Source organism: Chlorocebus sabaeus, chromosome 14 (genome assembly GCF_047675955.1).
Source record: "Chlorocebus sabaeus isolate Y175 chromosome 14, mChlSab1.0.hap1, whole genome shotgun sequence".
NCBI classification, from domain to species: Eukaryota; Metazoa; Chordata; class Mammalia; order Primates; family Cercopithecidae; genus Chlorocebus; species Chlorocebus sabaeus.
The window spans coordinates 71,446,605-71,461,316 of NC_132917.1; the positions used below are offsets into that span (position 1 = coordinate 71,446,605).

Sequence of the window (14,712 nt, forward strand, 5' to 3'; positions counted from 1 at the left end):
TTTGTACCATGATTCCAGTAATACAGATGTAGGGCTATAGGGTAGCAGTACTGGATCAAACTGATGACACTGGCAATATCACCAAGAACATTAATCATGGTAAACTTTACAGGTTACAGCATATCTTTGTAGATATCTACTCTGAGCCTTACAGTAACCCCAGTGTTGGGTTGTTATGTTATTATCTTGATGATGATGATTTGTACTAAGAGGGAAATTACTTTCAGCACAGTCTAGGATGTCTACCTCTGGGTTGACATAGGCATGAAGACCTACTTAAAATTATAAACAATAATGGACCACTTTTTTTTTTAAGAGTTGGGCATATAGTTCTCTATAGTGACCCAAGGTTTAGCATTATAACCTTGGTGGCAAACAGATTTGACCAGAAATTTTTCTCTTTGATTCAACTGGTCATCCTGGGAAGAGAAAACAAATTCTGTACCTGCCCCCTGTCTCCTGCTTCCTGACTTCACAGAAAGGAATTATTGTTGCCCGTTTTTCTACCCATATTTATGAAATGTGTTAGGTCTACTGAATGCTGATGGGAGATTAAATATTTGGAATGTATCATACTGATTTGGGTCTTCAGGGGGATTAAGGTGCTCATTAGACTGGATCAAGACTGGAGAAACATATCTCTGCTATTTTGCTCTGGCTGCCCAGGAACTGCGTGTTGGCTATTAGCTGAAACTGGAGAGGCTCCCGGTCCATGCCTTGGTCAGACTTACTGGGTTGGCTGACTGCACAAGGGGCCTTGAACCTTGAGCATGGGGGCGTGATGTTTTAATGGCCAGACTTCTTGTTAAAGCCTAAGGTGACACCTCAAATATCAAACCTTTTGTGTTTCTTTTTCCTCCTTGCCATGTTCCAAAACTGGATGCTTTGCTATTGCAAAATGAGGTAAAAAACACATTTGGAATGAGAAAACATACCACTATTTCCCTTTTGGAGCTTTGGAATATGGGATTCCATTAACATCAGAGGGTTAGTTGGCTTTGGCACCTCCGAGTTCAGACATGGAATAGCTGTCCTGTTTTTTTGTGGGGCTCTTTCTTATGGGTGTGCTAACTTATTCCTGGACTTTCTGGCGAAGAAAAGGGAGAAGTGGGCTTGAAATAACTCCATCAGAAGCCAGATTAGTGAAATAGCAGGAATGATATTTTCAAGTCACATCTGTGAGTGTATTAAAAATAGAACTTTATTTTTCTGTGAATCAACTTAATCTCTCCTTTGAGCCCACATTTTTCCTGATGGCAGAAAAATCCGGGTAATCTTCAGCATTTTAGGTTTAAACTTAGGTAGTTTGGGCTTTTTGTCTTCCTCCTTAACCCCAGGAGGCAGCTGAATTCTGGGTTGGGCTTCTATAACGTCCTGACCTCCACAGGGAGGAAGTCCTGGTCACCAGTATGTGTCCACTCTGACATTTAGAGACCCACTGATTTCTGGGCACACAGGCCATATTGCATCTTCTCATTTCAGCCCCCAAATCTTTATAGGTTTCCTGGCTCTTTCTCTCTCCACTAACTTTCAAGCCCTACAGGGAGTGGGGCACCATTAAGCAGCTCTCCCATGACACTCTGGGGTCTACGGGAAATTCCAAGGGCTTAGGCTCTGCCTCCCATGCACCCATGCAGCCATCTCCAGTCAACTGCCCCACATCCAGTTCCTCTGGCAACTTCTGGGTGGCTGCTGCTGTCTGGACCCCCAAAGTTATGGAGGGGTCTGTTCTGTATATACTTTAGAGCTGACCTGGAGGCAGGGTGTGCAGTGCCTTATCAGAAACTATCACAAGTCTCTAATTCTTACTTCCTTTCTCCTTCTACACTTTCATTTATTTTGCCTATGATGGGGAAAAACTGGCTGGACAAAACATTCTTTTAAGCCTATTATTTTAATGGCACATGATCAGCCTTTGTAAACTTCCAAGCCAAGGATCACCCCCTCTTTCCCCACATTCTGCTGTTGAGGCATTCCTGTATCCATCAAATATTGACAGAACTGCAATTATGTTTCAGGCAATGTTCTAAGCATTGAGGTTATGAGTGTTATAAAAGGTAAACGGGGTTCGGTGTGGTGGCTCATGCCTGTAATCCCAGCACTTTGGGAGGCAGAGGTGGGTGGATCATTTGAGGCCAGGAGTTTGAGACCAGCCTGGCCAACATGGTGAAACCCCGTCTCTATTAAAAATAACAAAAACTAGCTGGGTGTGGTGGCACACACCTGTAATCCCAGCTACTTGGGAGACTGAGGCAGGAGAATCGCTTGAACCTGGGAGGCAGAGCTTGCAGTGAGCCGAGATAGTACCACTGCACTCCAGCACTCCAGCCTGGGTGACAGAGCAAGACTCTGTCTCAGAAAAAAAAAAAAAAAAAAAGATAAAAGATAAAAGGCTCTGCCTTCATGGAGAAGGAGGTACAGTTAACAAATATAACAAATATTACCTACGTAAAATCTATGGGATATCAGATGGCAATAATCACTGTGGAGAAAAAGCAATGAAGGGGGAATAGGAATTGTTGAGAGGGGGTTGTGATTTACAATATGGACAATAACGAGGATGAGACTGAGGTTGCACTGGAATCAAGACAAGAAGGAAGTGAGGAAGTGGCTTAGGGATCTATCGGGGGAATAGCATTCCTGCCAGGGGAAGGACGTGAGGATGCTGGAAGTGTTCAGGACCAGGAAGCCTTGTTGGCTGCAATGGCATGAGTGAGGAAGAAAGCGGAAGGACGTGAGATCAGGGAGGTGTGGGGGCTCAACCATAAGAGACTTTAGAAGTTATTACAAGGGCTTTAGTTTTATTCTGGGTGAGCTGACAAATCACTGGAGGGATTTGCACAGAGGGTGACAGGATCCGATGTACATGGCTGTTGGGTTGAGCATGGATTCAGGGAGCAGGATGGCAAAGGTAAAGGTGGGGAGGCAAGTTAGGAAACTGCTGCAGTCATCCTGCATAGGATGATGGGGCTGGACTGGGGCAGTAGTGATAGAGTGGTCTGGTTCTGAATATGCACTGGAGGTGGTGCCAGCAGGAGTGACTGATGGATTGAATGAGGGTCATGAGGAACAGGAGTCAAAGGTGATTGCAGGGATTTTGTCTTGAGCATCTGGAAGGAGAGAGTTGCCATTTGTTCATATGAGGAAGGGTGTGGGATAAGCAGACTGGGCAGGGATGTTCAGAGATAGGAATCTGGACTTACCTTTGAGAACCCTATCAGGTGTCCAGTGGGAGATGTCACATGGGCAGCTAGAGTCCAGGGAAGGCATCCAGGCTGGACAGAGCTCAAGGTGGGACTCATCAACGTATGTGCTATTTAAAGAGCTAAGACCCAGGGAAAACCCAAGGGAGCGAGAGTGGATAGAGAGGAGGGGCTCAAGCCCTGAGCCCCGAGGCACTCAGATGGCCAAAGCGTGGGTGACAAGAAGGAGGCAGCAAAGAAGATTGTGCAGGTGTGGCTGGTGAGGTGGGAGGACAACACTGTGGTGCTCCAGACTGTGGAGCTCTGCAAGGCGAGGGGAGATGCTTCAGGGACAGAGGAGTGACCACTTCTGCCAAATACTGCTTCTGGATTGATTTTTGAGGTCTGAGTCATTGGTGACCTTGACAAGAATATTTTGAGGGAGGACAGAGAATGGAAAGATAAGAATTAGAGACAGTAAGTATGGACAACTCTTTCTAGAAGTTTTTTGTAAAGGGGTGAAGGTAGTGAGGTGGAAGCCAAAAGGGAACGTGTGGGCAGAGAGAGAGACATATTCTTGGTGAATAGTGGGGCACTGGTGCCCATGTGTGAAGGCCGACTGGAATGACCCAGAGGGGAGGGATGTTGGTGACACAGGAGAGGGTGGGGAAAGTCATGGAGTGATGGCCTTGAGTGGGCCAGAGGGGATGAGCCCCGGGCATGAGGGCAGAGGTTGACCGTGGGTTGGGGTACAAACCGAGCACCCACAGGAGCAGAAGGGAAGTTAGCACATGGCGTGGGTGCTGGTGGGGGCTTGGGGAAGTCTCTTCTGGTTGCTTCTGCTTTCTAGGAGAAAGGAAGCAGGGACATGGGTTGAGCATGAGTCTAGGGAGGAGGTGCTAGAGGGCTGGGGAGAGGGCGAGTGTGGCAGGTGGTATCAGAAGCGGTGAGTAAAGGGCCAGGGAAGTGAGATGGGGTGCTGGGTGGCACTGGGGCTCCTTGAAGCTGTGCCAGGAACTTGGTGTGAGACCCAGCAGCTGGTTTCGTGGTTTTCTTCAGCCACATTTGGTTGTGGGGACCTGATGCGAAGTGAAGAACAGCTGGATTTAACCCTAGGTGGCGTTGGCCACCTGGAACAAGAGAGGCGCAAGGAGTTTAGGAGAAGGAAAGGGCGAGGGGGTAAACAAAGCATTGTAGGACCAAGAAAATATTAGTTAATATGTAAATCATGATTCTGTCACATGCATAATTGCTGTTAAAGGTGTGAGTGATTGATTAGAAGAGGGTTTACCTGTGGGATGTAGGAAGAAAATGGGGGCAAAACTCACTGAGCAGCCAGCCAGCTGAGGAAGGTCACAGGCCATTCGTCTCAGCAGCTGTGAGTCTGCTGGGGAACAGCAGCCACCAGACATCACCTGAAACTTTGAAGGAAGAGGGAATTGTAGCCAAGAGGGGAACTTGGGGAAAACAGCGTGCTAAGATTTAGGTCCCGTTGGTGGTAAATAACTTGTTCTATTAAAAAAAAATTGAACTCTTATTTCCTTAGAAAGAAACACTTGAGATTCCTGCTTTTATTCTTTTGTTTGATGTTATATGGTTGTATTTGATCATTTGTTCTTTTTAATTTTAGCAACTTTATTGAGATAATCCATGTGAATACAGGTTCTTATTTAAAGGATACAGTTTAATGGTTTGTAGTATATTAACAGAGTTGTGCAACCATGACCAGAATCCATTTTAGAATATCCTTATAACTACAAAAAAAAAGTACTGAAGAGCATTTATTCCTCATAATAACTGTCAAATTCATACTATTATTTTTCCATTACAGATTAGATAAATGGAATCCTAGAGAGGCTAAGGAGTGAGCAGTCCCTCCCAACCACTCCCAGCCCCTGGCAACCACTAAATATTTTTTGTTTCTATATATTTGCCTATTCTGGAACTTCATATAAATGGAATCCTACAGTACGTGGTCTTTTGTGATTAAATTCTTTCACTTAGCATAAGGTTTTCTAGGTTCATCTATGTCATAACATGTATCAGTTCTTCATTGCCTTTTTATTACCAAATAATGTGCCAGTGTAAGGATGTATCACATTTTCTTTATCCACTCATCAGTTGATTCATATTTAGGTCTTTCTACCCTTTAGCTATTATGAGTAATGCTGCTTTGAACATTCATGTACAAGTTTTTGTGTGGACATAAGTTTTCATTTCTCTTGGATATATACCTAGGAATGGAATTGCTAGGCCATATGGCAACTCTATGTTTAATGTTTTGAGGAACTGCCAAACTGTTTTTCAAAGTGCCTGCAACACTTTATGTCCTCACCAGCAGTGTACAAGGGTTCCAATTTCTCCGTATCTTCACCAACACTTATGATCTGACTTTATGATGATAGCCATTCTAGCAGGTGAGAAGTGGTTTCTCACTGAGGTGTTGATTTGCATTTCCGTGATGTCTAATGATGTGGAGCATCTTTCCATGTGCTATTGGCCATTTGTATATTTTCTCTGGGGAAAGTCAACTTCAATCCATTGCCCATTTTAAAACTGGATGATTTTTTTTTTTTATTATTGAGTTGTGAGTTCTCTATATACTCTGGATACAAATCCCTTATCAAATATATGATTTGCAAGTGTTTTCTCCCATTCTGTGCGTTGTCTTTTCACTTTATTGGTAGTGTGTTTTGAAGCATCTTGCTGCTGTTCTTTATTTAAAAATTTTTAATTTCTAAAGCTATGCAAGGAATACTTGCATACAATGAAAAGTTAGAAATTTTTGAGTTATATACAAAATAAAAGGAATAAAACGTGTACAATTTTACCATTCAGAGTACCACTATGAACATTTGGGGTTTAGTCCTTTTGTTAAAATGAGATCACATTATTTTTTAGCCGTTTATAAATCTCATCAGTTGTGAGTAACTTTTCATGTCAGTAAATATATTTTCCCAGCATCACTTTTTAGGTTGTGTAATGTTTAATCATATGGATGTACTGTTTATCCATACAGTTCCTTATTGTTGGATACTTAAGTTGCTTCCAATTTTTCACTGTTTTAAATGAAGTAAAATCTTTATGCATATCAACGATTACTTTCTTTGCATAGAATTCTGGAATAAGATTGCTGTGTCAAAGTGCATGTTCTTTTAGGCTATGGAAATGTGCAGCCGATTTGCATTCTGGAATGATAGTCGCCATCCGTGCCCACCAGCAGTTTGTAGGAGATTAGCTCTTGGCCAAGAAGCTAACCAGGTCCATGCAACAACAGCAATATTACTATTATCAGTAAGAGCAAGAAACACTTGCACTGCATTTATGTGCTAGGCACAGTTCTGAGCACTCTCTCGATATTGACTCATTGATTGCTCACGATAACTGTCAAATTGACACTATTATTTTTCCATTATAGATAATTGAGTCCAAGAGAGGTTAAGTAGTGACCCAATGTCACACCACTGAGTGTGGCAGGATTTGAACACTGGCAGTCTAGCTTCTGGGTCCTGGCTTCACCCACCCTGCTTTACTGCTTCTTTATGTCTATGTCACATGAAAATTATTGGCAGAGGCACCTATATGTGCAAGAGCCCAGAAGGGAGAAAGCCTGATACTGTCAAACACAATGCTGACTATTGCTTTAAAATATTCTTTATAATGCTAAGAAAACTTTCTTTTAATTCACTGAGAGGTTCATTTGAGAATAAATGAAAAATTCTAACTTCTTAAACGTCCATTTTTTGTTTGTTTTTGTTTTGCATCTTATAAACTAGGGGCTGGCAATTTTTTTTTAAAGGGTCAGGTAGTAAGTATTTTAGGCTTGGGGGTCATGAGGTCTTTGTTGCAATGATTCAACTCTGCAATTGTGGCTACAGAAGATATTGATATTTAAATTACGAAACTAGGTGGCTGGCCAGTAGGCCATTGTTTTCAGACCTCTGCTGCAGATGATCCTGTGGGTTTCCTCTCCTGACTCACTGAGGCTGAGCCACTCTTGTATTCTGGAATAACCCAGCTTGACCACGCCAGATTGAGTGCTGCCATCTGTTCGTTAGTGTTTTATTTAGAATCTTTATGTCTCTCTTCAGGAATGAGATTAATCCGCGCGTGTGCGTGTGTGTGTGTGTGTGTGTGTGTGTATGTGTGTTGCTTTGTCAAGCTTTGCTTCATAAACGAGTGTAAAAACTTTCGTCTTTTTCTATGCTGTGGAACAAAGCATGATTTATTCTTTGAAACATAGAATTTTCCCCCTGAGAAATGATCTTGGCCTCATGTCTTTTTTTGGAAGTAGTTCATTGAGATCTTTTCCACTTTCTTTTAAGGTTATTGATCTCTCCATGTTTTCTACTACTTTTGAATCAATTTTGGCAATTTTTATTTTCCTAGAAAATCATTCACTTCATCTACATTTTCTAAGATTTTGTCATTGGTTTCAGCCTCGTAAACCTCAATATTTTCATTGTCTCCAATAATATCTTTTTATTTGATTTTTCTCATTCCTAATAGTATATCTACTTGTAAAAATTAGATTTGATAAACGTTTATTTTAATGGTCTTTTGAAATCTTGCTCTGGGTTTTAATTATCAATTGTAATATCCTCTTTTCTAATATATTCATTTCTATTTACAATTTGCTTTGGTCTTTCTGCCTTTTCCAATTTCTTGAATTATCAGGTAATTTATTTTCATTCTTTTTGTATAAAAGTGAAAACACTTAAGATACATTTTTTTTGAATACAGGCTTAGCTACAACCCATACATTTTGGGACGTGTATCTCCTATTGTTGGTTATTTCCTGAGTATCCGAGATTTTAGTTTTGGTTTTCTCTTTGACCAGGTAGGCTTTAAGCATATGCCTTTAAATTTCCAAAAGGTTAGTATTTTATTTAAAATTTCTCATTTTTGTAGTTTTGCTGCAGTATGGTCAGAAAATGTGACTGATAGTGGTTTTATTTCTGGGACTTTACTGAGATTTGCTTTGTGGCTTTTTTATTTTTTTCTAAGTGCTCCAAAGGTGCTGGAAAAGAAGGTATATCTTCTGTTTTTAGTGTACATAATGTTTGTCTATTTAGTTGTCACTGTTAATGGTATTATTCAGACTACCTGTCTCTGACTCCTTTGGAAATTAACTTGGTTATTCAGGATTGAGGGAAGCGTGATACCTTCCCCACAATTCTTGTTCCTGTCTTTTCTTTGTACAGAACTCACTGGTTGGTTGTCTGTCTGTGCCTGACTCTGAGCCTGAGTTATAAACTCAAACCTTTAAGTATTTGGGCTGGGAAAGAAAAATAAAGATTCAGGGGCACTCAACAGCTAAACTGGATTCCGTTCTAACCATTTCTACCTGAGTGTCCATGTTTGCTTATGTTTCAGTATGTGCCGTTGTGTGTTTCTGTGGGGGAGTATGTGTGTTTTAGCATGCACATCTCTCCTGGACGTGACTGTGTAAGTCTGTTCTTCTGCGTGTGGGTCATCCTGTGAGTTTGATATGTATATCTGTATATGTGTGTCATCCATAGCACCTTTTTCTTTAAATGGAACTTCAAACATCAAGGCTTGGTCTGCCTTGCTCTAAGGTAGCTTTTTCTAGAGTAGTTATAAGTCAGAAAGCTCTGCCATGCTGTACCCTACCCCACCTGACCGTGTTTCCTCTCTCCTGGCTGCAGAAGATCCTCCAGGTAAGTGGGTCTGCTAGGGCCTGGCTGCAGATTCAGCCTCACTCTGGTATACATTCCCTGTGTGGTGCGTCTGGAGACCACCCGGCCACACAAGGGGTGTTAGGACCACACTTCCAGGATGGGTGGAGACTCGAGAACCTCATCCTACCCTCTTCCCAGGGTGCCTGTTCAGGAACCCTTGGCCGGGCTCCAGCTTGTGTTTGCCCTTAGTAAGCCAGAGCTCGGAGCACTTGGCTTTAGTTTGAAGGGGCCACGAGCATTTTCAGAAACTCTGTGATAGATATTCAGTTCCTGGTGGAGAATCAGAGCAGGCTCCTGGGAGATCTTCTAGCCTACCTTCTCATACAGAGGAGGAAAGCGAGTTTGAGAATGAGCTCCTGACGCCATGTACTTGGCCCTTCCCACTAAACCAGATGAGCTCTAGTGGTACAGATGGGCGCAGACTGAGTGATGAGACCTTGGAGAGCTTTTGGGGTGGACTGACCATCCCACTTTCAGGGAGCTTGGTGACCCTCTAGGTGACAGGACACCCCACCCCCTGAGACAGGACACAGCTGAAGGAATATTCTAGACACCAGAGCTAAGAGGGCCTGCAGACACACCGTATATAGGAGGAGTTAAAAGGTGGGGAGGTCAGGATTTGCCACAACAGTCCTGTCCACCTTTTCCTGCAAATAGGAGTGACTGGAGGAAGGATGCAGGTGCCACACAGAAAATGTGCTGTCATACACTTCCTTTCTTCTCACCTGATACCTCACATTTAGCAGTGTCTGTGGAATAAAGGGTACTTAGTATTAGTTGATTTTCAGGGACTCTGCCTTGATCTGACCTTGATCTGACCTTGGGAAGGCTAAGTGCTGATTTCCAATGCATCCTTTATTGCCTGGGTAGGGAGACGGGTGGACAGAATAGATAAAACTCTTTTGGGTCTGAATTTTCCTGGGTCTCCTGCATTTTATTCATAAATAATACATTATTGACATTTTCCCCTAAGAGTTACCCTATGTACCTTCTGATTTTGGTCTCAGTGTGTTGGGTCCCTGCGATGCAGGAACTACAAAGATGCTTATGCCCACTTAGGGAGGCTGGGGAGTTTGACAGAAACACACATGCTTGGGGGGCAGAGCCAGGGCTAGAGCCTCCACTTCTCAACACCAACCAAATGCTGAAACCTCTTCCTCAGTCTGCAGTCTTTGCCCCTGGAGAGGCGGAAGTTTCCTCTCTCTGCTCCCCCAAATCACCCCTAGGAAAGCCTTGTGGTCCAGAGCAGCCCAGCAGCAGAGGGAGGGTTTTCAACTCTGAAGGACGCTCCTTGGCAAGTCCTGTTTCTGAAATGGTCTTTTTCTTTCTACCCACTCAGGAGGAAGAGTTTATCGATTGGTGGAGCAAATTCTTTGCCTCCATAGGGGAGAGGGAAAAGTGCGGCTCCTACTTGGAGAAGGATTTTGATACCCTGAAGGTAAGGCCTCTCTTCAGTCTGACGGTCACTGTGTGTGTGTGTGTGTGTGTGTGTGTGTGTGTGTGTGCGCGCGCGCGCTGGGCAGTGGGAGACACAACAGAAAGAGAGCTCATGCAGTAGATCTATTTGCATTTGCCTCCTCATTCGGTGTCTGAGGGTGATGAATGCTACTAGACCAGCTGGGTGAGAAAACCACCCACTGATTTACAGCCTGAAGCGAGTGTGGGCTGGGATACCCAAGACAGTATTCCCAGGAGAATGCTGAAGAATACAGAGGTGTTTAGAGGTGAAATGATCTGTGTTAACATGCCCCAGCTCCCCCCGCCGCCACCCAAAACAGGGTGGCCCCCTTGACTGATTTTCAAAATAGTCAACATTATTAATATTGCATGACATTGAAAATTGTTAAAGCTTGGAGATGGGTAGGCAGGGATTTGTTGTCCTATTCCATGTCTTTCAGTGTTATTTGAACTTTTCTATAATAGAAAGTTTGTGTTAAAATAAAGAGCGTCAGTTTGAGAATGTACTCCTGACCCCTAACTCCTACAGTTGGGTCAGAAAATTACCTACAAATCTGAAAATATGGGAAACCTTGTTTCTGTGGAAAAAACCAGAAATGAGTCAGTCAAATTGTGGTATTTTGAGGAAATTATACAAATATAATTATACTTTGAAAAAGTAGACTACTTTTAAAGAAGATAATCAGAGGTGACTCAGAAATTACTCCTTAAAGGAGTTGCATGGTCTCCCTGATAGGGTTGCCAGTCAAAATTCAGGATGCCCAGCTGCATTTGAATTTCAGATTAACAATGAATAGTTTTTAAATATCAACATGCTTCAAGTATTGCACGGGGCATATTTATTTAAAAATTATTGGTTATGAAACAGGAAAAGTTCCCTTATCCCCCTCACAAGACGTGCAATGGGGGTGTGGCTGGCTTCTCCCGTGCCCTGCTGCTCAAACCTCTAGGGGAGCATGCAGATGGGCAGGTTGTGGGGCTCCCACCCCACAGCAGTGTCCAGGGGTGAATGTTTACAGCTGAGGCCCCAGTGGGCGTGTGTTACAGAGTGCTATTTCAGCTTAGCCATCTGTAGGCGGCTTGTGTTAGCTCAATTAGACCCTTGCCTTATCGCGAGGACAGAGGGCTTTCTGTATCCCGGGGTTTCTTGCCTTGGTGTACTGAAAGAATTGGATCACACGTGGGCTTGGAGATTGAGTGCAAGGTTTTATTGGGTGGAAGTAGCTCTCAGCAGACTGGGGAGCCAGAAGGGAGATGGAGTGGGAAGGTGGTTTTCCCCTGGAGTCGTGCTGCTTAGTGACTTGGGCTCTCCTCCCACCACCCGGGCCACACTCCGCGTTGTTCCGCGGGTTGATGGCCTGCCGCCCTGCTGGGGCCTGTTGGTGTGCTCCTACGCCAGTGGGTCCTTCTTGACACGCCAGTGGGTCCTTCTTGACACGCCAGTGGGTCCTTCTTGACACTCCATTGCTCTTATGTTCCTCCGCTGGTGTGTTCCTCCGCTGGTGTGTTCCTCCGCTGGTGTGTTCTTCTCGATGTCCAGCAACTTGTGTTCCTGCCCGCTAGGGTCTCGGGGTTTTTATAGGCACAGGATGGGGGTGTGGCAGGCCAGGATGGTCTTGGGAAGGGCAACATTTGGGCAGGAAAACAGAAATGCCTGTCCTCCCTAGGTCTGTGGGCATAGGCCCAGGGGTGAAGCTCTCGCCAGGCACCCCGTCGTCCTCTACCCAGCACTTCCCAGACCCCGTTCTGTATCAGTTATTTATTTCAAATTCAGATTTAACTGGGGATTGTATTTTCACTTACTAAATCTGGCAACACTACTTCTGGATTATAAATAGGGGAGACTGTACCCCGCAATGACCTCCCAGGCTTGGAGAGGAGAAAATGAAAGGTGGGCATAGGCTGTTAGACACATAGAAAAGGACCCAAGAGCCCTTTGAAAGGGAGTGGATGAGAGAGAGTTGCTACCCTTGTCAGGGTGGCAGGTGGCCTGGGCTTTCAGGTGATTCTTTTGGCGCAGAGCCTCTGCTAGGCACTCTGGAGGGCAGTTTCACCAGGCAGCAAAAGTTGTCTCTGCTCTGTGGGCCTGCCTGGTAAATTGTGCCTGGAGACCTGGCTGCTCAGAGATGAGGCACAGGCAGCAGCAGCCGCCATCCTCAGGCAGCAAGTTCTTTCTCGACTTGGTAGTTGGGTGTGTGAGGTTGGGCAAAGAGACAGAACTATTTGTGTACCAGGAAGAAGGTCTGACACATTAGGTCTGGCATGTGGTCCTGTGGCCTTGCCAAAAAGTCACACAACCCAAGCAAGAATGAGGACTCCTGTCAGGATGGCCCATGGCCCATGGCCCTGGCCCCTCACTGCTCCCTCAGGTGCGGATGCTGAATTGGCATCCAGCCCTCCGGCTTGACCTCTTGGAGGAGGTCTCTGACAGCATCCAAGTGAAAATAGGCTGTCCAAAGCAAAATGCATTCAAACTATTTCTGGGGGAAAACTAGACCTGGAAGAAACGCTGGTTCTTTAAGGATAAGTAAATGGAAGAAAACCACCATCACCAACATGGGTCTTTGAAAAATAGCCTGCCACATTATGGAGAGAATGGAGCACACAGTGGGTACAGGAAAACAGATTTTAGAAATCACTAGCATAGGGGGATGAAACAACTCCTAATCTAAATAGAAAAATATAAGAACAAAAGATACAACAAGAAAGCATTAAAAACAGAAATCACAGAAAACACATAGTAGAGAAAGAACAAAACATCTTCATGTTCCTCATTAATAAAGGTGGACTAAACTCCCCCATTAAGTGATAAGGACTCTTAGGCTATATCAAAAGTCAAAATTCATTGTACTGTCTTTAAAAGACACATCTAAAACAATATAACTTAGAATGGCTAAAAAATAAATATTTCGGAAAACAATATTTTAGCAAACAAAGTAAGTGTAAACCAAAGGAAAACAGAATTTAAAGTAAAGAGGAAAGGAAGCAAAATAGAGTGTTTCATATAAATAAAAGGTGTACATTTCAATGAAAAGACTCTCAAATATTTATGCATAGAATAGTAAAGCTTAGAAATACTTAAAGCAAAAATGGATAAGAATATATAAACTAATATCTCACACAGATAAAAGCACAAAATGACAGAAATTAAAGTTGCAGTGGGGATTTCATTACACCATTTTCCTTAACTGATCAAGCAGACAACAAATAAATAAGAAGATAAAAGATCTGAATAACAAGGTAAATGTTTTCTAAGCTACATGAAGTTAAAATTATAGCTTTAAAATAGAGAATAAAAATAATAAAAAATGGAGAATACTTTTTTTCCTGATGCTCAGTGAATACTTACAAAATTTGATCACATATTAGTTTTGTAGTAAGTTACCAAAAGCAGAAATCTTACAAGACAGATTATAATGCAATAAAATGAGAAATTAATAGCAAAAGTTTAAACAAAAAATTCAACCGCTTAGAAATTTAAAAAATATTTTATTGGGACTTCCAGTATGAACATGGCTGCATAAGTCAGCATTTTCCCCCTTTTCTCTTGGAAATCGTTCAAACCCACAAAATCCATTTTCAGAAAAGTTGGAAACAAATAGAAGCCACAGACTTCAAAATATATGTAAGGGCTGCTCAAAGACAACTGAAATTGGTTAGAGGCCACTCAGCAGTAAATGAAGAGAAGATACATGCAGAATGTTGAAAGATCAGAGTGGTAGCAGATCTCAGAAAGCCCTAGCAAAAATATACTTTCTAATGGAAGAATGTTGATAATTATTTAGGACAGATAATGGTTACATGGGGGTTTATTATCTATTCTCTTTACTTTTGTGTGTGTTTGAAAATTTTCATAATAGTTTCAAAATACAGTTCCTGAAAGTGAGGTTTCACCATGAAATATAAATGTTATATCCTTTGTTTACAACCGTGGATATGGAAACTTTGGAGACGGGTTGAAGCTGATGGCAGAAGCCTTTTAGACCTAGTTTGATTCAGAGAAGCAGAGATGGAGCTACACAAACAAGAATTATCCAAATGAGCCATATTTGCAGGAAGCAGTCTGCCTTTGTGGTGGGAGCAAAGGAAGTAGCTGGACTAGGAAAATTCAACTCATTTAGTGAGAAATAATTTTGAAAAATGGCGTAGCCTGAATTCAAAAATCCTACAAAAAAGGAAAGAAAATCAAAATTAAAACTTATCAATAGAAGAGGACATATACCTACTTGAAAAATTTTGCCAAGGAGCAGATGATATGAAATGCTTTGCTGTGAACCTTTTCAAAACGGGCAGTCAGAATGCAAAGGAAAAATGAAAGAAGTCAAGGACTGATAAGATGAGTGATAAACTATGGGCTGACAGGACTCAGG

General features: G+C 42.8%; 1 protein-coding gene across 17 annotated transcripts in view; it reads left to right on the top strand.

Moving 5' to 3' along the window:
• DYSF (dysferlin) overlaps positions 1 to 14,712 on the top strand; it is a 238,722-nt gene that overhangs the window by 186,195 nt on the left and 37,815 nt on the right. For all 17 annotated transcript variants that reach the window (XM_073023068.1, XM_007970265.3, XM_007970270.3 and 14 more), the window contains one exon: positions 10,224 to 10,322. In XM_073023068.1, coding sequence (XP_072879169.1) covers positions 10,224 to 10,322 — 99 coding nt within the window. The remainder of the gene's footprint in view (positions 1 to 10,223; positions 10,323 to 14,712) is intronic.